The sequence below is a fragment of the Sphaeramia orbicularis genome, chromosome 8 (genome assembly GCF_902148855.1).
Source record: "Sphaeramia orbicularis chromosome 8, fSphaOr1.1, whole genome shotgun sequence".
Taxonomy (NCBI): Eukaryota; Metazoa; Chordata; class Actinopteri; order Kurtiformes; family Apogonidae; genus Sphaeramia; species Sphaeramia orbicularis.
Window position 1 is genome coordinate 30268149 of NC_043964.1, and position 23818 is coordinate 30291966.

Genomic DNA, 23818 nt, shown 5'->3' on the forward strand with positions numbered 1-23818 from the left:
TGCGAAGCACTCTGAAAATAACTTTTTATTTTTGTTTCATAGCTTTGTCCTCACTAACATTGCTCCCTCCCTTCATTCACTCTTACTACCGTTCTATTCCTCATTCACTAAGGAGGGCAAAGTTCAAATTGCTTACCCGACAAATGCTACACGGTATACCGCTTTTAGCTCTCTGCTTTGTATCTCTACTCCTAGACAGTGTTGTTGTGAGATTCAGTGATATTTGTTTAAGCATATCCACATTCATTCTTTAGAAACAGAAGCTTGTACTGTCATACATTCAATGATAAACAGAAATAAGTATTCATAAGTATGCCCTCTTTTTTTCTTTCAAGGAGGACTTTGTCTCCTATAAATGTGGTGTTTTAGTCTATGTAGTGGGCCACTGTTTCTGATTGGGTTATATTTAGGTTGCCAGTTATCTCATAACAGTAGGCAAGGGAGGAGTGGGCAGTTTTAATGCACTGGAACTGAGCTGGTGTCAAAGGAAAGTGGAAGGTGAAAACAAGATGAAAGCATTGTATTTGCTTTCATTTGTCCAGTCTATTCATATCAGGTAAGGCCACTGGGAGCTGATATAGAGGAAGCCAGTGTAACATACTGGGACAAATCCAGTATTTGGGGAAGGGGATTACTGACTTCCTGATGTCTGTTTCCCTCCATGTGGCATCTTAGGAAAGTGTGTCCATTTGTGCAGGGATTTATGTGTTTAATGAGACACAGGGGTTTGGGGTGAATGTGAAATTTAATCGTGAGGTTATTGGCTTTACTTGAGTACATGATGTGTGTTCCCGGGCCATGTGCAGACGGCGTTTTTATCTGTGTGTGCATGTGAGTATATGTATGTGTGAGTGTGCATGTGCAGCTGCCAAATCTGACAGAATTCAAGCCCACATTAGCCTGCCAAGAGAAAGGTACAAAGACACACACACACACACACAGGCCTTGTCTCCCTTCTCTCACATACACCCTATCTTTCCAACTCTGTATCTTCGAACTCTTTCTGTCTCAAACTCTCGGTCTGTCGCCACACACACATGCACAAGCACACATGCTCACCTCACCCTGCCAAAAGGGAGAGGTGGCTGGTGAATAAACAATGGCACTCCGCCCATAGTGTCACCCGCCTGGGCTTTGATCAACACCGCTGTTCCTGCTCCCCACAGCAGTGCTTCCTGTCTTTCTGCCTGCCGAATGCTACCACGTGCACGCTCTCACGCACGCCCATTCACACACCTTTAAGTTAGTGTTCATATCTCAGGCTCAGACATGGGCCTACATACACACTTTCTCTCTCTCCCATTTTCTCCTCACTAAGTCTTTATCTGTACCTTTCTGTCCGTCAAACTCAAATGCACAGCATAGCTTTGAGTTAGTGCCCTTGTCTCTACATCTTGCAGTAGTGTTGCATTCTCTAACATACACCCACATAGGCTCTGTTTTTTCACACACATACAGACAGAGATACACACCTTTGATCCAGGGCCATCCAGTAGTAACTTCTACCGCAAGTCAAAGAGAAGGTCCTGTTGTGGTGTCCTCAGGGTGAAGTGACAGCACGACATTACATAATGCAACACTGACCATTGTCTCACTCTGTTTGAGGATAAGAGTGAATATATAAGGTACACTGTCGTTTTTACACCACACAGTGTGTGCTGTGTGTGTACATGCCTTTGTTAAGTTTCGATGGAGTCTGTGTGAATTAGGGACTTTATTTTTTTATGCATGCATACTGGTAACAAGGGACAAGGCTCCTGTGTGCAAATACACACACACACACACAGATTCAAGGGGGCTAGTTGTAGCAGCTGCAGTTTGTCTGTAGTTCTGTAGTTATATATGCATTAGTTTCTGAGGGGGTTGAAAGGATGACTTTGCCTGTGGGAAGGAATGGCAGCACTGGATCAAGAACAGGTGTGCTGGATACCCTCTGTTGCAGAGGCAAAGAGCCGCTTCAATCGTTTGTGTCTTCTCTGTGCGTGTCCGTCCACGTCCTTCAGCGCATGTCCGTATTCTTTGTGTCAACCTTGAACAGCGCATTTATTTACTGAAGTTTGTTAAGCCTCTTTAAATCTGTGCATTCATTACTTTCTCCTTAATCTGCATTTGTGGGTGACAGTACCATTTACATGGCTTTATTTTTTATTTAAGGCTTAAAGACAGTATAATGCAGCGTTGAAACTACATGTGCATGATATGAGGCAAATCCGCACTGTGTGATTTTTCAAAATTACAGTAAATAAACCACCAAATGGACACTGAGAGCATAGCTGCAGGCCAGCTGGGGCTTCAAGTCTGGCAAAAAAATATGATCACAATATTATTTTCCATATTGATCATTATTAATTTTATATTTATATGAAGCTTGAAGAAAGATGGCTCATGTTAAACTAGAATGCTATATTAGCATAAGCCTGCAGTTCCATACTCTCACCTCTTTACTCCACGTGTATTTAAGCAAAATAGAATCAGAAATGTTTATCGTATTGTATAGTGTATGTTATAATATAATGTCATATGAGACAAACATCAACTTTACCAGTAAAAAAAGCTTTTGTTTCCATTTGAATATAGGTGTCTAAATTTGCACAGTGTGCCTGAATGCACCATGAAGTCCTCATCCCCAGTTATATATGTCAAACAACAGACACAGAGGAGCAGGCAGGAAAGATGCAGTGCACCTGTAAATGACTCCAAAACACTCGAAACTCTCTGCAGAGTTTTTTTTACTATATGACTACTTTGGAACAAGTATTTACCTGCCAGTGTGCCTTCTGAGACTTAGTAGATCGACATGCATGTGGCACTTTGCAGGTGTCACATTTATTTCTGCTGCATGATAGACTGTTAACCCTTAAACACCTAGAACTATTTTTGTGACTTCCTAAGAATTTTTTCTCTACATCTAACCTTTAAGTTTTTTAGCATCAGTTATTTTACAATCCTCTACATTTTTAAGTGTGAATCAGTATTTTTGTATATTTAGGTCACTCATCATGTATATATTCACACAAGGTCAGAGTTAATTCAAAGGTTAATTTACCAGTACAGAGAAAACTGAAGAAAGCGTGACATTTTCAACAAAATATGTAATTAACTGAATGTACAAACGACCATGTCCAACTACTGCAATTTTTTTCAGACTACATTGGTTTCACTGGTTAATCAATGTTATCGAACAGTGTTTCTCAATCTTTTTTGAACAATCGCCCACTAATGGCATCAGGAGCCTTCTGCCGCCCCCCATCTCCGGAAAAAAATTGCAACCGTGACGGACCTGTTTAGAGAGGATGTGGTGGTGGGTTATATAGCTCTGTAGGTAAAGCCACCCTCACCTCATCATGGGCCACCTGGCAGCCCCCAAGAAAAAATTTGACCCATAAGCCCGGGGGGGAGTATGTGAGTGAGTATGTGCCTCTGTTATATGTTGGACACAGGCTCCTTACACTGGGTGGGGGGGCGAGTGATGTATATTGTTGTAATGTACAACAGTGACTAACACCTCCCATTTGTGCCTGAGCACCCCCCTCTCAGCTTTCTCGTCCCAAACGCCCCCCGTAGATGTCCCAGCGCCCCCTGAGAAACACTGTCATGTCCACCATGGAGCCTCTACACATCTAAATGTCATATCTGACGCTGCTAAAAAGCTGAGAAATACCATTTTTATTGATTGAATAATGGTTAAAAAAATTATCAAATATTTCAGATCAGTAGATGCTTTTGGCTGCTGGTGGGTTTTTAGGTCTTTGAGGGTTGAAGATCTCCATATCAAGGAAAATTTCCAAAGTTTATCATTGTTATTGAAGAAATTTTCTGTCATTTTAAGATTATTTTGTTGCCCAGGCCTGATCAAATACTGTGAATCCATTTCCCATGTGTCCAAAGGCACATCTGATAGTCACATGATCAGTGTGAATGTACCGTGCGTATAAATGAACTGAATTTCTTTTTCATCATGCAGTCTTTTGCAATGCGTTTATTTTCATGATTTCCATGTTCGTGTCACAGTGACGCTGAAAATATGGTTTATCACTTAGCACTAGTTGAAACTGAATCCTCGATGCTCGTGCCTTCGGTCATATCTTTATGGCTGTTGTGCTCTGCAACTTTGAAGACTGTAGGGCTGTCGCTGAACCTGTATTCCATACCTCATCTCAGATCTGTTTATCTATACATAAAGGCATGGATGTTTCTCTCACTCTCTGTCATCCTTTGACTTTCTCTATGTATCTGCGTAAGCACCCATCTGCCTTCATGTGCATGCTTGTATGTGTGCATGCAGCTTTTCATGTGCGCCTGGTGTTGGTTGATTGATGACTTTTCCGGCTGTGGGCAGATTCCCGGCAGTGTTTGATCCACCTATCAGAGGAGGTGGAAGTGGGAGAGAGATAACATTCCAGGATGCTACAAGGGAACGTGGGAAGCAGAACAGCTCATAGAGACCATACTCCATTCACACACAAACGGAAATTACTCATTAAACCATGGGGTTAATGCTAAGTGAAAAGAAACCATGGCGGCATAATGTCTCGCGTTTCCTTGTTTTAAGGAATTCTATTTATAGTTAAAGTGCATCAAGCATTTTGTAGTCACCGGGGGCAGATAGGTATTGACATGTTATGATTCACACATTAATATCTACCCACCTCTTAATATTGGGAGAGTAGTCAGAAATAAGGGCAAAATCTGAGAAAGAGCCAGAATAGCTACTGTGACAGTTAAGCAACAGATATAAATGTTCTTTATAATCTGTGTAATAAGCAACAAATGTACAGAAATAGGTGTGAGAAAACAATTTGCAGTACATGTGTGTATCTTGTGTAGCAGTAGTGAATGCTGTTCTACCAAAAGCCTGAAGATTTGGTCTGGAAAAAACATTTACATTTTTTAGAACAATATTGTCAAGAAGTTTTAAGCTAGTTGCAAGTTCTGCTAAACTTAACATCCATGAAGGCATATACTATTTGATGAACACAAATTATGTATGTTAGTTCACTGAAACACACACACAAACATGCGCACTAGACATATGGTGCATATTTCAGAGTTGTTTCCTATTCTCTTTATACTGTAGCTCACAGCAGCTGAAAGAAGCAGAGAAGGGAAGATAGAGAACAGTGTGTTCCCCCTGTGGGTATAGCTCAGTTGCAACATGTCTTCATTACCGTGGCAATTGTTTTACTATTTTCATCATTACTAGGAACGGCACCTCCATAACCACGCCGACATGTGTGCATATTGCAGTAGACAGGATAAGTGTTCTATTTGCTTGTGAGGAGAGTTCCACTACTGCCGTTATCACAGTATCTTCCCAGTTCGCTTCGGAATCAACTCTGGGAAAAGGGTTGAAGAAGCATCAAAGTACTGAAAGCAAGTCAATTCATACCAATATCAATGATGTTTCTGAGGGGCTGTCCTGCTCGACTTACTAAAGCACTTCTTTTTATTCTTACACAGACAGACAGACCGACAGCAAAGCAAAAGTTTCTCTTCTCTAACACCTCAGGAGGGAGACCTCTCTCCTCCTCCACCTCCTCCTACAGCTTCTCTTTTACACTCACTTCTTTACCTTTCCCACAGTCTTTTGATAAAAGTGCAGATAAAAGAGAGTCAGTGTTCATCTCTCTGGCCATCCATCTCTCCTTGAGGTTATCACCTCCTTTATTATTTACTATTAGATCAGACGTACATACACATGGTGCCTTGTTCTACTAAAGCTTGTGTGTATGTGTGTGTGTGTGTGTGTATGTGTGTGTGTGTGTGTGTGTGTGGGCACAGTCCACATACTTTGTCTTTGCCTATGTATGTGTGTGTGTTTTCTTGCCCCTTGTGTACAGTATGTATCTGTTCTTACCCTTTTTGCTTGTCTGTGTATATGTGTGTGTGTGTGTGTGTGTATGTATGTGTGTCCTTGGCTGGAGGCGGTGCAGTGTGAGGTTTTTGCTGCTGTCTGAAGTCGTCCAGCCTCAGTGTCATTAGAGGATCTCTTTAATCCAGACTTTGGGAGAAACTTCTGACAGCACGCTGCAAATAGAAGGCCCCGCCGCACATGAAGAGCAGCTCGGCTCCTAACAAAACACCGAGTTTAAAGAGGCCCCTGGTCTTTTTTCCTCCTCCCACTATTCCCTCCCTTCTTTCTTCTTTGCTTTTTTTCCTGCCCTGTGTTGCTTTTACTTCACCCTAGGGAAACATGCTTGCCTTATCTGCGCAGGAGGACCACCCAGGAAAGATGACTCAGGCATTGGTGTGTCTGTGTGTGTGTTTGTGTGCATTCAGTGCTGGAATTGCACACTCATTTGACTGAGTGCAGCACTCACATTTTTAGAACTTTTGCTGTTAATATTAATGCATGCCTATACCTGCATGGATCGCTCTGAGCGGTGTGTTTGTTGGTGCTTGTGTGTGCGTGTGCCTCGCTAATCCTTTGAGCCGAAGTTTGGAATGAAAGGCAGAGGCACATTTCTGATGGAGAGGTGAGAGAGGCCTTCAAGCTGCCGACTGTGGGACTGTGCTGCAGAGGTACAGCGCTGCCCCTATCTCCTCACTCCGGCCATGTGTTTTTCTCCTTCATGTCACTCCCCTCCCCTGCTCCTCTCTATCTTGCCAACTCTCATTCTCACTTTTTTGAACTCCCTTTCTTTCTTTCTTTTTTTCTTTCTTCCTGATATGATCATATTTCTGTTTTATCTTCCAAGCCTTTTCACTTTGCATGTTGTTTACCCCTTTCCCCCTCATATACATTTATATTTCATGCTCCACCTCCCACCGCAGCCCCTCCCTCCATCTCTCCCTAAGGAAATCGGAACCCCCCTCCCCTCTCCTCACCTCCTCAAACCCCTCTTCCTGGCCTGTTCACAATGATCCCAGGCTGCATGACTGATAAAGACCATATCATACTGAGCATCTGGAGACCCTTTAGCACAATCCTCTACAAACAGTCGTTCACACACCTTCACACTCTAAATGCAATTGAAAAAACCTGCACCTTGTGTGTACAGTATGTGTGCATGAGGGTGTGTGTGCAGTTTTTCAACACAGAGAATGACAGATCATTGATGTAAACCACAGCTACAGCATCTGGAAGTCTTCTTCAGAGTTCACTGTGGAATTGTGTGTATGAGTGCAATCCCAATATTCTTTTACAAATGATTTAACAAACAACTTTAATTGTTGTTTGCAAGTTCATGGTTTTAGATGCATGCCCTTGGGTTAGCACTGATTAGTCAGATGATTGTAGTCTGTGCTCTGGGTCACTGTTTAGGTTTTTTTTTTTTTTTTTTTACTATTGCTGTCAGAGAAACTATTATGAATTCACAAACCTCTAACACATTGGATCACCTCAATGCTGAAAAAGTCCCTTTTTCCTCAGTTTTCTCCTATTTTTTGATATAATAACCTTCGAATTTGCTCTTAGCTTTTGTGCACATGTACTGTACATGATCAGTAAATTATGCTGCATTCCAGGCAACCTGTAACTCATGTTTTTCTAACATTCTACCAGTGAAAATGCACTGGAATGGCAGTCAAACCCATGACTTCCCACCCATGAACATGTATTAGATCAATGTACTCCCAGTTCTAAGCTCTGACGTCACGTAGCCCTTGAAACAACGACAGCTCCCGTGGATGCAGTGTTTATGCCAAATTGTTTATTAAAACAAGGTATTGCTCTAACATTATTTATCTGCAAATATTTTGCATAATCAACAGCTGCTTTAGGGTTAGCTAGTTTTCAGTCCATTGAGGACAATAATAAATTAATACCAAATACATATCCAAATATACAAATAACTTAACATAAAAGGTATAACAGCTTCTCTTGCCTTGTTGCACCATTTTTACTCCTCTGTTTCCCTCGCTGAACATAACCCCCGTTCGGTCCGCCATGTTGGTTTGTTTACATGTAGCTACCACAATTCCTTGCGCTCAGGCAGTTTGGTGTGACTTGCCTGGAACATTACAAAGTTGTGAGTCGGGGTTGGAAGTCATGACTTACGGGCTCAAAAACCTGCCTGGAATGTAGCATTAAATGGTCTCCATGGTCTCTTTCCGCCGCAACCTCCGCAATTTGTCCCCCACCCACCTCTCCACTGTCGTAGCCTCCGCTCTCCCTCCCCCCAGCACTTTTTCCTCCTTAGAGGTTAATGATGCCACTGAGTCTCTGTGCTCTACACTTAGCTCCTGTCTGGATAATCTGTGCCCTCTATCTACTAGACCCGCTCGATCCTCCCAGTCCCACCCATGGCTCAATGATAACCTCCGGTCGCTGCGTACCAACCTCAGAGCCGCAGAGAGAAAATGGCACAAAACAAAAAGCTCTTCTGACCTGATCACATTCCAGTCACTATTGGTATCCTTCTCATCCAGTGCCACTGCTGCGAAGAAGGCTTACTATAATAACAAAATTCATTCTGCCACCGACACCAAGAAACTATTCTCAACCTTTAAAACACTACTCAACCCTCCACCTCCACCGCCCACTACTAATCTGACAGCAGACAATTTTGCTTCATTTTTCACAAATAAAGTGTCTACTATCAGCAGTCAGTTCACTGATCCACCCATAGACTGCACGCCTCTTTCTTCAACATCATCATCATCACACACTGCTTCCTCTCCCCTGACTATGGCTACTACTAACTCAACTGATAAAAGCCCAACTGCGTCATTCCCCTCATTTACTCCCCTCACAGAGAACGAGGTGTCTAAACTCCTTTCCTCTAGCCGTCCTACAACATGCCTGTTGGACCCTATTCCATCCAACCTCTTACAGTCTGTAGCCCCTACTATCACAGCACCAATCACACATGTGATTAATGCTTCACTGACTTCAGGAACATTTCCTACAGTATTTAAACAAGCGCAGGTAACACCACTACTCAAAAAACCTTCCCTCACCCCCACTCAAGTGGAGAATTATCGACCAGTCTCACTCCTCCCATACCTTTCTAAGATCATCGAAAGGGCTGTTTTCAAACAGGTCACAGAATTCCTCTCCCAAAATAACCTCCTTGACATCAACCAATCTGGCTTCAAAATCGGCCACTCCACTGAAACGGCTCTGTTGTCTGTGACAGAAGCCTTGAAAGAGGCTAGAGCAGCAGCCAAGTCTTCAGTACTCATTCTACTGGACTTATCAGCAGCATTTGACACTGTCAATCATGATATCCTGTTATCCATACTCTGGAACATGGGCATCACAGGCCACGCACACTCCTGGTTTCAATCTTACCTTACTGGTCGGTCCTTCAGTGTGTCCTGGCTAGGGCACACATCAGCAGTTCACCGCCTCACCACGGGGGTCCCCCAAGGCTCTGTGTTGGGCCCCCTCCTTTTTGCCATATACACCACCTCACTCGGTCAGATCATCCACTCACACGGCTTCTCATATCATTGCTATGCTGATGATACCCAGCTCTATCTGTCATTCCCACCTGATGACTCCACAGTCTCAGTGCGGATCTCAGATTGTCTCTCTGACATATCTGCATGGATGAAAGCCCATCACCTTCAGCTGAACCTGTCCAAAACTGAACTGCTGGTCTTACCAGCTAAGCCAACCATACAGCAGGACATCTCCATCACTATTGACTCCATACCTCTGGCTCCTACCAGTGTAGTACGTAACTTGGGAGTCATGATTGATAATCAGTTGACCTTCACGGATCACGTTGCCTCTGTCACCCGATCATGCCGTTTCACTCTGTTCAACCTAAGAAAGATCAGGCCATACCTAACCGAACAGGCCACCCAGCTCCTGGTGCAGACTATGGTTATCTCCCGTCTTGACTACTGCAATGCTCTTCTAACGGGCCTCCCAGCTTGTGTTGTCAAACCACTACAGATGGTCCAGAATGCAGCAGCGCGTCTGGTCTTCAATCAGCCTAAAAGGGCACATGTCACCCCCTTACTCATTGAGTTACACTGGCTACCCATAGCTGCCCGCATCAAATTCAAATCTTTAATCCTAGCCTACAAAATTCTCCGTGGGTCTGCTCCTGTCTACTTAGGTGCACTAATAAAAGCTTATGTCGCCCCACGACCACTCCGCTCGTCTGGGGAACGTAGTCTGGTGGTCCCCAGACCTTGTACAAGACAATCCAGGCTCTTTTCATGGGTCGTTCCACGTTGGTGGAACGCTCTACCAAGTGCTACAAGAACAGAGTCATCCCTGCCTATCTTCAAGAAGCTCCTGAAGACCCAGCTCTTCCGAGAGCACCTCCTGTCCTAGCACTTTCAAACATTCCATTTTAAATATTCTAATAAGGTTTTTCCCAGGACAACCACAGATTCTTTCACGATTATCTCTGGACCTGCTGCGGTGGTCCGGCCTCTTCCCTGCCCTCATCATCACCACTCACTTATCCTCAACCGCCTCCATGTGTCTCCCCCTACTCCCCCCTTCTCCCCCTCTCCCCCAGTCCCTATCTCTATCGCTCTCTCTTTTTCCCCTTCTCTACTCTCTCTCTTTAACCCCAACTGGTCAAGGCAGACGGCCATCCTCCAGGAGTCTGGGTCTGCTCGAGGTTTCTGCTGTTAAAGGGAAGTTTTTCCTCGCCACTGTCACCAGTCACAAGTGTTTGCTCCAGGAGGATTCTGTTGGGTTTCTGTAGAATTGACTTAGAGTCTGGTTTTGACCAACTCTATATATAAAATGTCAAGAGATAACTTTTTTGTGATCTGGCGCTATATAAATAAAATTTGATTGATTGAGTGATTTAATTGGTTTTCCCCTGTAAGTCGCTTTGGAAAAAAGCGTCTGCCAAATGCATAAACATAAACATAAACATAAATGCAGGTAAATATCTGATTTTCACAAAAAAGATTAAAAAAAATAAAAATAAAAAAAAGTCAGAGGATAATATCACAATAAATGATGATAAATCACTTAATTAATTTGGAAATCACCACAAAAATAGTTCTAGGTCTTAAAGAGTTAAATAGCCAAACTAGTACGCTCTACAAACTGCAGTTTATGTTATATTTATTTATATTATAATAATTGGTTATACTATACCATTAAACATATGGCAACCTGCAAAATTTCTTTGTTATTGTCTTTTGTTCCTGTGTGTGTTGCATTGAAGGTGACCTCACAGCAGTTTCATGCAGTGATGCTTTAACACCTGATACTGAGGTTGTACTTTATCTGCAGTTATCTGGTATCAAAAGCGAGTTCAGTTGAGTTAAGCCTGTATCATACAGTAGAAAAGCACCATCACACACAATGATGTATCTGTTACTCTGCCTTATAATTTGACCATTATGTCTAAGACAGATAATGACTAAATACTTCCAGGGCCTTTTTGAGTCATACAGGGCTTTTTCATCTGCGGAATCATCTCATATTATTCTATTAATGAAGTGACAAGTGTTGAACTTCTACCCTCAGAGCTGTTTTGAAGACTTCAGATAGAAAACCCACATGAAAGAGCCAAACACGTCACCAGAGAGGCCCACTAGTCAGCCTTACTTCCCAGAAGACCTTGTCCAGAAATGCTGTGTCACAGTGTGGGGAATCAAAAGTAGGTTTTTGAAGGGGGTATGTGGTTCCTCGTCTTCTCGAACGCCTCTGTGGCCTGAATGGGGTCAAGAAGAGACATATGGATGTAGGTGAGGTTAGGATCAGACAGTGTGGTGAGAGAGAGGAAAGAAGGGGGAAGAGTTGCTGTTATGTATTTTCGTGTGCGTAAATTCTAGATAATCCCCTGACATACAGCATGTGTTGTACAGGAACAGATTTTCTTAAATAGTACAACTAAAAACAGCTGAGAGGCATGCCCCCCCCCCCCCCCCCCTGATAAGCACTACAGTACATCACCTCACTTATGTGCTTTTGCCACTACCAGATGAGATAAAATGACACAGACACTCCTGGAAATGCTTTTCTGCTGTTGTTGAGGCTTTGACTCACCAATAAACAAAATGAAATGATGAAATTGAAGGCAAGGGGTTGCACTGGATGGAGATGTGGGCTGTGATGGGAGGGAATCGTGACTGGCTATGAAACAACCCTGATTAACAGGATGAACACGCTGAAGCTGCCTTTAATACTGCAGAACTAAAACTGACCCTAACATGCGGGTAATTTGTCGATCTAGAAAATGATTAAAACTAGGCAACGCACTAGGGAGAGTGTATTAAAAATCAAAACTCTTAAAAGAAAAATGACAGCTGCTGTTTTTTATACATCTCTCCTCCTTGCTTTGTAGTCGGTTGTTCTCAGAGAGTTCATCGTGGCCTTGAAACCTCACAGTATTTGTGTGATTTATGTCCGTGGAGTGGGTCGTAGATCAGACGGTCATGCCTATCACCTGGTCTGTGTTTGCCTCAGCCCTGAAAATCGACAAGGCAACACCTGGCCTGCTCACTCAACTCCAGAGACACAAAGGATATTGATGCTAACCAGCACCCCACACACTTGTCGGAGGCCGTGTGTGTGTGTGCGTGTGTGTGCGCGCGTGTGTGTGTGTGTGTGCATGCGAGTGCAATTGTGTGTCTTTTATATTACACCATGTGTGTGTAAATGCACTCACGTATGTGCAGACAGTCTCTCTGCTTTTCACACAGACTAATCAAAGACGAAGTGTCCACATGTGCAACTCAACATCTGGTTCTGCGTCGCATGCAGGAACTGCGCCTTTCTTTCCACTGCGATCACTTACGGGCAGACAGGGAAAAATACACTTCATACACACATTCTGCGCATTGTCTGTCTTGTTTCACGTCATCCTGTCTCGATCGTAGAAGACTAATTTGATGGTCAAGGGAGAAATCTGATTAACACAGACACACGAGAAGAGCTGTTATCCGTTAAATGATACTGAATATTTCTTTCACAGCAAATACAGAAATGGCATCTTCACAACTTTATAGAAAGTTTGGAAGGTTACAGAAAATTTAGAAAGTCACTTATTGCGTGGCCTTGTCTAGAAATTAGAATTAGTTTATTGAAGCCACTTTCCACTAATTACTGTCATGACTTTATTATTAGCCTTTTAACACACAAAGACTAACCGAAGCCTCTGTCACTGATATTGTGTCTCTTGATCTCACCTCAATCATTTTAAGTCAGCCTCAGTTGTAACTATAGATTATTTGTCACAGTTACACATTGCGCCGCAGATATCTTTTTCTTTTTTTTTTTTTCTGTCAGTCGGCCAATAACACTGAGTGTCTCTCCCTTCCCCCAGGCTCTGCAGGAAAAGGTGGAGAGTCTACAGAGGCAGCTGCACAGCTCAGAGAAGAAGCTGCTTAGCAAAGAGCTGGAGACGGAAGAGAAGGTAATGCGCTCCCTCTACGTCTTCTCCACGTCTCTTGTCAGATGTACAGTGGAAAGGCAGGTTGTCGTTTAAACTCATTATCACCATGTTATTGTCACTACCCATGATGAACATTCTCAGAGCCTGATCATTACTGGATTTTTGCAGTCAATTCCAATATTAGCAGGTAAAACTTGTCAATCTTTCCTGTGTAATGTAAGAGATAAGTGTTGATATATAAAGGAGGCAGGATTTTACAATTATAATAAATTTCATGAGCAAATTTTTCTGGCATCAGTGAACAATCAACTTATTATAAATGACTATAAAGAAGAAATCGTAGCTTCCATGTCCATGTGTGTTATCATTTGAGGATGCAGTAACACTATTAAGTGAAGTTTTAAGTTTTTTGTTTGTTTGTTTTCAAAGGGTCAGTGCATATTAATAAACACAATTAGTACTAATACAGACGATTATAGCCAAGGCTAATTTCCATCTTTAGTCCCTGCATAAAACAACATAGTTCACATAAAACAGTACAATCCAGTGTACTCACTCAACAGACATGACAAACACATTATACATTTATCCCACATTGTACACAACATGCATATACACAGAAATTCAGAGTGCCAGATGACTTTATATGAGACTGTGGAGGCCGGTTGGATGGTCCAGTAACCATGATTTTAGATGTTTAGTGAATGAGCTGAGGTTGGGCAGGTCGTGGATAACGGTTGTGTTCTTAGTTTGAGAGGCACAGTATGAAAACACAGCCTGTCCAAAGGCACTTCTTCTAGATGGAATTATACAGTCACCTCCGGAACTAGCCCTGGTTCATCTGTTTTGGGTTATAAGGTGGGGAATCCCTTTCAAGAGCATAATTATTTGTTATCAAAATTAACATTGATATTTGACACCAGGATGATCTGATATACTGCGTCATCCAGTACACAGGCCTGGAAAAAAATAAGAAACCACTGCAAAATGATCACTTTCTCTAGTTTTACCATTTATAGGTATGTGTTTGAGTAAAATGAACATTTTTGTTTTATTCTCTAAACTACCGACAACATTTCTCCCAAATTCCAAATAAAAATATTGTTATTTAGAGCAAGTATTTGGAGAACATGACACATGGTCAAAATAACTAAAAGATGCTGTGTTTTTAGACCTCAAATAATGCAAAGAAAACAAGTTCATATTAATTTCTCAACAACATAATACTAATGTTGTAACTTGGGAAAAGTTCAGACATCAGTGTTTGGTGGAATATCCCTGATTTTCAATGACAGCCTTCATGTGTCTTGGCTCTCCACCATTGCTGTTGGATGACTTTATGCAGCTCCTGGCAGAGAAATTCAAGAGGCTCAGCAATGTTCGATGGCTTTTGACCATCCATCTTCCTCCAGAAGTTTTCAAAGTGGGTTCAGGTCTAGTGATTGGGCTGGTCATGACAGGGTCTTCATCTGGTGGTCCATCATCCACACCTTTATGGACCTAGCTGAGGCCAGGAGCATTGTCCTGATAGAAAAACCAGTCCTCAGAGTTTGGGAACATTGTTAGAGCAGAAATCCAGTAGTTTTCAGTAGTTATTTTTTTTATTCCAATTATTTTTGCTGTACTAATAGCACTGTTTTTGCCTATTGTAACAAATTAGTGATGGCCACAGTTGTAGTTTTTATACTGCTCCTTCTTAAATAAGACATGGATCAGGTGTTTATTAAGTAGAATAAGGTGTGCTTTTCTTGGAATTCAACAGACACAGGAATGGAATGGCTGTCATACATGCAGACATGCTGATTTCACAGGAAATTGCAGTGATCTCTTAATTTTTTCCAGAGCTGTATATCCTATAGTGATATTTTCTCCTACTAAAAAATGGCACAAAAACAACAAGAAAAGCACTCGGAGAGCGCAGACCTCCGCCAAGGCAGATCAGTGGGCCCCCGTGGCCCCCCCACCCCCGATCACCACCAAAATGTAATCATTTCTTCCTTGTGTCAGTATCAACATTTCCTGAAAATTTCATGAGAATCCATCCATAACTTTTTGAGTTATTTTGCTAACAAACAAACAAACACGCACACACGCAAACCCACAAAGCAAAGCGATCACAATACCTCCTGGTGGAGGTAACAGTTGTTCTGTAAATAAGTGTGCACATAGATGCTCATACTGATGCATCTGTAATTGACAGAGCTATCCATCAGGCTATAGATAGTTATGCCACATTCCTTTCCAGTTCTTGCTACTATTGTGCCTTACTGATTCCTCTCCCCCCTCATCACCTGAAGACCCCTTGGTTGCCATCCTTACCAGACCCTCCAGGGGGCCACAGTAGACAGAAAAAAAACACATTTCCTTCCTTGTCTTTCCTGCCCTCCCCTCATCATTCGACCATCTCTCATCCTTTAAGTTCAGAGCCAGTGATATGCCCCCTCACACATTGCCCAAATTCCTTGAGATTTGGCTTCAAGAAACAGCGCTTAGGGCCAGGAATGCCACCACCGCCTGTGTTCAGAGGGAAGCCTCTAAGCACACAAACACACACACACGGACACACACTCTGCCTATGGCTTTTTTGAATGCCCTGTAATCAGGCCCTGTTTTGACCTTGACACACACAGAGAAGAAAGCACTAATGACTACGCTCACAGGAGGCTGTTCTTTGTACCCTGGTATGTACACCAAAGGCATTCATTCTCATGTGTCCCCTCTGATCCACCCACTGACCCTTGTGCACACTTCACACACTCGTCACACATCTCACTGTCTGACCATCATAAATCAGCAAGTAAGGGGTCAGTGCTTTTTAAGAGCCACTGGTCACTGACCCAGTCCCAAAGACGCTGCGCTGAGTTCCCTTTGACTCCAGACCCCTCAAACCTTTCCTCTATAACATCAGATCATTTTGCCTGGATAAGGCTTTGAGTTGCTCTGTCTTTAGCTTTGCATGTGTTTTGTTATTTAACACATATGGTTCAAGGGGTGTGGGCCGTATGACTCATATGGTTTTAAGTCCTCAAAGCCCCATGTTTTGTTCTGATACTGAAAAAAATGAAATTACTTTTCAATCAAATACGAAATCTTGAAAAAATGTGGAATATAGAGACACCATGATGACAGAGTTTCAAATATTTTTAACAAGAGAGGAAAAAAGCCAGACATAAGTGACCATAAAGAGAAATGTAAGACAAATTTATAGGTATGAATAAAAGGAGAGAAACAACAAAACACATAATTTTTTTTAATTGACCAAGGAAAAATCCTGTATTCACTACATCTGCTGCTCATTTCAGACAAAATATCAAAAAAAGGACATGACCAATCGTACAAAGAGATGGAGTGGGATGTTTTCATGAAGCATAAAGTTTTCGTACTGGCAGATTTAAAGATGAATCATCACGTGGGCACAGAAGAGATAAATTCTTAAGTTCTGTGCAAAAACTGAGTAAACAAGACCTGAATCTTACTAACCATTTGGTACCAATTTTTAGTACTTGACAGTTCTTGATAGTCTGCCAACGACACACTTCGCTAATTTATAGCAGATTGTTTTTCTGTGACAAAGTTGGACGTAAAATACAAACAGGAAGTGAGCCACATCAACCCGGTGATCTGGCGGGGTAGATGAGTTCTCAGTGAACCCTGCTTGATGTCCCTTTGGCTTGGCCGTTTAAGTGCTCGGTGACAAGTTAGTGTCCTTATTATACCACTAGTCAGCCGTTATAATTAGAGGTAGAAATTCCACAGTGTCTCAATTCAACATTATCATAATATGTAGCCTTCGATGATGATATCACGCAGGCATATGAGGAAAATCTACATTGTTAACCCTTTATCAGGCAAGTGACTATTTTTGGTAATTTCGGCATACATTACAAGACAGTGATAGCAGCAGTTACAGTTAGGCAACTTTTTCAGTTCAGATGTGGTCTGCAAGGTCTGTAAGGTCCACCTCTGCTTGAACAGTGAGTGTACCTGCTTTGTTAGGTACCATGAAGTAATGGTACTAATGTAAGGAATGATGTTCAAAGGGATAATGTGGATGTGGACAGGTGTTTGGATCAGCACTTACGTTGTAATGTTCTGAAAGTGATGGTCTAATGTTCTAAAATACATGTTCCTTTCACCTTACATGTATTTTTCTTGTATTTTTTATATTTACTTCTTGATTATTTTTTTTTTTTGCCACTTATGGGTAAGGAACCAAATATGGTAACTTCACTGACCTTCATTTTCTACATAACAATAAAAATAAAGTCATGAAGTCTTGTTAGGTCCTACAATAACACACTAAGGTTGAAATTTAGAATTTCAGAGTATTTCTATGAGTGCCCCATAAAGGGTTAAATATGGACCAGTTATGAATCACAAAAAAATATATCCTCACTGTCGTCACCAAGTGAATACCAGTTAATGTGAGGGCAGCTGATGGCAAGCTGGGGCTTCATCTGATTGGCCTGATGGTTATGTGTCCATGGTTACATCTGACCACTGGTGGCGTACAGTGTCAATGCATGGTACATGTTAATAAGAGGGTTTTTTTTTAATTTATTCTGATATTTTGCAAAGTCATTACTATGCATGTTCATGTTGTAGTGATGATGAAAATGCAGTTGTCTATCAAAATTACTGCATAAATAAAGAAAAATAATACCCCTAAAAAAAGCAACAAAAAACAAAGCAATTCTGTATTTTCTCTCTACCTAATGATGTCAGGTTCATGCAGTCTTACAACTGAGGTAAAACAACGTCCAATAATACGAGTATTGGCTGAGTGCCACTTCAATGCACACTCTTACCCGTCTATCTCTTTGTCTGCCAAAAATGTAGAGCAGGAGTCAACAACCCTTACAATCTAAAGAGCCAATTCTGACCCAAAATAAAGAATAAATGAAAAAAAAATCTGTCTAGAGCCACAAACAGTATGTTTTTATTCTGTTTATAAGCAGGACATTGTTACAGCTGTACAATGTAAGAATGGCTTTATCCTACAACAATGGCAAGCACAATGTTCAACAATAATTGTTATTGATTTCATATGTTGCTTATATCTTTTTGACAAAACCACAGGGAGCCACTAGAGAGCGGCTTAAGGGCCACATCTGGTTTGGGAGTCATGGCTGTCGGACCCCAGCTTTAGTGTATTGATACTATATCTCAAAAGGAAATAATTTGACGTACCTATATATCCTATAGCGATATTTCATCCCACCCGGGCTAATCTGCTGAGGATCTGTTCTCGTTTCCTGGCATTGTCCTTGATCTGTCACTCCATCTGTAGTCTTCCTGCTGTCATTGTGTATTGACTGAGCAGGTGCCTACAGACTACAGAGCTACATATATGTATGTACTTTAGAGCTGCACAATATATCGTTTGAGCATTGTCATCGCAATGTACGCGTGTGCAATAGTCACATTGCAGGTCTTGCAATGTAGGAGGCAAATGAACTCAATGTGTTCTCATCTAATTTCAAGGGTATGTGACACACACTGCACGCAGCAATCCACCAATCACAATCGTTCTTAATCAGTTTTGAGTGAGTCTCTGGTAACAACATTGAAAAATGAGCAATGAACAAGAGAAAATCACCATAAATGAAGATGTGGTGCCAAAAATAAAAGCAACGTCAGTTATCCGGAATTATTTCAAGAACGATGAAGTTGAAACACGTGTTCTGTATTGACAGTGCCTTGCACTTGTTGCCACAATGAGAGGTAACACAACTAATTAATTTGACCATTTACATTGGCGCCACACAGCTGTTATATACTCCTGAGTATTTTTTCATATCGCAATATATATCGCAGGGTTAAAAAAAATCACAGTGTCAGTTTTTACCAGTATTGTGCAGCCCTAATGTACATGTATGTGTGTAGGGACAACACTACTATATGTGCTTCCTGTGAGTCACACCTCTTCTCTGTGAGAGGAGGGGCTTTGTGAATCAAACATAACTGCTCACCTATGGTCAGGTGTGTGTTACTTCAGATGGTCTATGAATGCTGGTAGTAGCCCTTCTTCTGTGTTTTTGTGTCATAATACAACACATATGTTTGCATTGTAGTGTGCACAGCAGAGTATGAGTGCATTGTTTTCTGTATACGTGTATGATAATAAACCTAAGGGCCTCCTCTCCCAGTCTCCTCACAATGATATTGCCCTAGTTTATCTGCCAAGACGTGTCTTTGTAATCCGATCCCTCACACGCTAAAACAGCCTTTCTGCCCAGACTTCACACAGATGTTGCTTGCCTTACTCTTGCAGGGCCCTCGCAGGCTCCCCCACTCTAAAATGGCGGATCAGCAGCTCATTGTGTGGTTCAATTCTCCTTGAAGAGAGGAGCAGAATGTTGAAGAGTACGGCTCTTTGTATAAATACATAATGATACAGTGGGCACTGAACTTTACAAGGTTGAGAGACGTGTCCTTCTGCAACATGGGAGCATGCTAAAATAAAAAATGATCTCTGTAGTTGTTTCAGTATTGATGCAGACAGAGAAATGCAGAGGAGTTCAACTTGTGTTCTGTAGGCTTAGTTCTCTTTTCTGTGTGCCGTTTTTGTTGAGGCACATTACATCAGCAGCTTCCAATCCATCCTATACTTCTAACAACCTCAGTAAGATCTGTAGCCACTTCTAATCTCCTGCCTTCTTTTTTTTCCTCAAATTTTGTGAAGCTGTTTCTTTTTTTCCCTCTTGCAGCAAAACGTTTTTGAATTCAAATCGCTCCTTGGTGAACTCGCGGTGCCAACTCAGAGCATGTGGAGGTGCAAACTTTGTGAGTGGCATCATCTTTGATGTACCCCCTTGTTCCTGACAAGGTTTTTGTCACTTTGGAACAAGGGGGTATATCAAAAATGTCTTTCCAACAGCTACTCACCCCCAACCCCCCATCCCGTCCCACGCACGCCTGTACACATACACACACACCCCAACTTCATTAGCATACATCAAGCTTCCCAACGATGTGACAAACTTCATTTGAACGTTGAAAGTGTTGAGGGCTTGTTCCTTTCTGCTGGCAGCTGTCAAAAACCACGCCATGTGACAGTACCAAACACAAGGGAAAGTCAAAACCACAATCTAAAGACTATATATAGATGAAATGTTGTCATTTTAAGATGACTGGGAGGGGAAAACGACTGCCGCCTCTCGCAGTCTTCAAAACTAGAGAATAACTCTTCATCAGGAACAAAGTCTCATTTTAAAGAGAGATGTGCAGATGAAACCTGATTTTCCTCCAGAAACTCAGTCCCTTTTTTTCAATGCTTTGGGAAATAGCAGCACACTTTTTTTCCCCACTGTGTTTCCCATCCTCTCTTTTCTTTTGCCGCTCACTCTCATTTAGAGTCCATCAATGACCAAAACCTCATGGTAGGTTTGATCAGTGCTATGTTTCAAACACACACCTGTCTTAATGGTGAGGGTGGGTGGGGGGGTTTCATGCTGCCACCTGTCAGAAAAACAAACATGTCTTTGCTGTAAAAGATGTTGAAAGAAGAGAAAATGTGTATTTGCGTGGAGATGCGAGGAAAGGGACCTTGGGAGAGGCGAGACAATGCGAAAGCTGACGGAACAGTGTCTCTGAGGGAATACATCTTTGGGGATTTTGAAAGGTGCTCCTGTTTAAAAAAAAAAAAAGAAAAATTCTAACTGTTTTTCGGAGACATGGTAAAGTCAGAAATGTGAATCGGTACCCATCCTTGTTTGTGTGCGTCTGTTAGCCTAGCATACGTTTCCACAACAGAGACGGTGTTATGAAAAAGGCTGCTGCTGCCACCCACACACATTGCATTGTAAACTATGGCTCAGCTTTAGTTAGACATACTGTGGAAAGATGTGATTGCAAACGCTTTTGTCTACTACCAAGCAAAAATCTGTATTATCCGCCCTCAGTATTATGGAGATATATCACATATATATAATGCAGGAATACAAAAAATAGGTTAAATTGTTTCTTTCACAGCCTGGCAGAAGCAGTAAATCTTCTTAATACCTTAGTTATTTTGCTGCTGTGTCGGTCTCACACCAAAGGCTTGGCCAGCCGTTTGATGCAGTTGACCGTGCAGTCGTTAGGACAGATGCCAGGTACACAGCTTTATTGCATCACATCATTCCTCGGCTCTAGATTTAGCTTTCCTCTGTAGTTGTTTCTAAAGCAAACATGGCGTGTCTTATTTGATCAGCCTTACGAATTTATGTACATTATCCAGTTGTCCCTGTTGCTCTTTGCTAGTCTCGGTGAATCCGCTGTTGTAGCCTTGCCCATTCTAATGTATGGGAAGGAAAATGGAGACAGGATTGCCACAAAGGAGCTTGTAATTTAGGCAGAGCGGATCTCTCATTGCTGCGGTGGCTGCACCATACATGAACCAAGAATGCAAAACTAAGGAGCTTGGCTTTTGAAGAATCTAGACTTATATTCAGAGTGGTTGGTAAGGGATGTGTTTATTCAACCATTGTTTATTGCTTTGGTCTGAGGTAGTGGAGTGTGTTTTGTCTTGGCTTGCCATTTTGTTATGACTACAGAAAATGCTATAGATAGAGATAGACATTTTGAAAATCTGCAATCCTGTAGCTTTAGCTCATTTTTTAACTCCTGGACATTCAAATTAAAGCTTCTGAAAACTGTTTTTTGCCACTTGTTTGAAAAAGCCAGTCTGAAATTACCCTTGTCTTTATTCTCACACGGGATAAAAACAATGTGTTTCAGAAAACTGATGGATTCCCAACCCACTGTTATTGGCCGGACACTTTAAAATGAATAGGGCAGAAGGAGCCTAAAAAAATTGGCAAAGTTGTGGCAGACTAATCTACTGCACGCTGTGCCGAGACAAAGTGAGCTGCTTCATGTTGGGATCATTTATACTGGGGCTTGCTTTGAAGTGCTTCCCAATCCCTTTCATTGTGCCCAGGAAGATTAATTAGCCAAAGCCAGAACAATCAGTTAAATCCACAACAGGAAAATTATTTTAGGAAAACCAATCTTTTTTCCCTCCCCCTCACCTCATTCACGCTTTCTTCACTTGAAAGGCCGGACTGATGAGAGGAGAGGGGGGGGATGGGGGGCGGGGGGGACTTGAGATGTTCTTAATGTTAGCTGGACTTTGGCTCTGTCAAAGACATTATGGTTGGTTTAAAATGCTCAGACTCTCCCCTGGTTACACCTTGAAATATGTGGCTGAAAACTGTTGCTTGAGACTTTTCAAGTTTTTTTCACAGCCCCCCCCCCCCCCCAAACCCCTCATCCCCACCCATTGACTCGTCAAAATCTGTTAAACTATTCAATGAGCTCTGAATTAATTGATTCAGCAACTCTTTCAAACTGTTGTAAATGCCTTTACAGTACTGTAAAAGCATGTGTGTGTATGTGTGTGTCCATTCATGTGTGTTTGTGGGTAAAAGGGGGTTGCGCTAACCAAACCCTTTTCAACTTCTATAATCAGACTTTGGTTTAGTGGAGTGTAATTTAGCCCCAGACAGACTTCCTCCAGTCCTCCCCAGTGGAGCTAGCTAGCTAGCTTATGAGCTGCTGCCGTGTTTGATGTGTTCTGCCCTCCACCATGGCCCTGTCCTCTTCCAAACCCAGCTGTGTCGAGCCCATAAACGCATTGTGTCAGATCTGGCTGTAGTCATCAGCAGCCAGTAGGGGGTGTTGTGCAGAGCGAGTTGTGCCAGCCTGCGGACCCCCTGTGGAGATGTGAAGGAGCTGTGAAGAGTGAGGGAATACTCTGAGCCATGAATAAAGAGGGGATACCCACTGTCTGTGTGTATCTGTGTGTGTGTGTCTGTCTGGGAGTGAGTGTTGTGCGCCTCTTCCAAAGAAGCTGATCATTTGGTCACTGTGTCTGGAAATGCAAGCGTGTGAACGGGCGCAGAAGCACTTAGTCAGCAGTGGAATCACTTAGAAATTAGTAGAGTGAAATAACCACAAATTTTATTCATTAAAACGATCCACTTACCCAGAACAGCCTCTTATTAACCTACTAGTGTGTATGTGTCGCAAAATTATTTTTAAACCAAATACAGTAGAAGGAAATTCTCACAGTTAAAACACATATATGTCACCTTAACAGGTACCAGAATATCTACATAAACAACTAACAGTTCAAGGAAAGTGAACATCAGTGTCTGAGTATTAGGTTCATAGGTGGGTGACATTAAAGGATGAGGTAAGGGGCAGACAAGTTGATTATCAAATTCAGTATTCAGTAGTTTTAGGCCATTGGTATTCAGTCCAAATCTGAATACAAAATCAATTTATTCATAACTGCCTCTCTTGGTCATCTTGATGTCCCAACCACAGAGTTGTTGGACTGCTTACACATGGGTTTGACCTGACACGACCACGAGAAAATATATTTTATTTAACTACAAATAAATTTAAAAAAAAATATATTTGACAGTTTAGAGGAATTTTATCAATATTTTGAAGATATTTTGGACTTGATTTCAAATTTTACACATTTTTCAACTTGTACTGAGAATGTACACTGTTTGGCCAAAATCATCACACACATTCTGTTGGACTGCTTTGAACTTTGA

At 41.9% G+C, this 23818-nt stretch overlaps 1 protein-coding gene across 3 annotated transcripts in view; it reads left to right on the forward strand.

Moving 5' to 3' along the window:
* Positions 1–23818, forward strand: part of cep112 (centrosomal protein 112) — a 114553-nt gene that overhangs the window by 86710 nt on the left and 4025 nt on the right. For all 3 annotated transcript variants that reach the window (XM_030141740.1, XM_030141741.1, XM_030141743.1), the window contains one exon: positions 13197–13286. In XM_030141740.1, coding sequence (XP_029997600.1) covers positions 13197–13286 — 90 coding nt within the window. The remainder of the gene's footprint in view (positions 1–13196; positions 13287–23818) is intronic.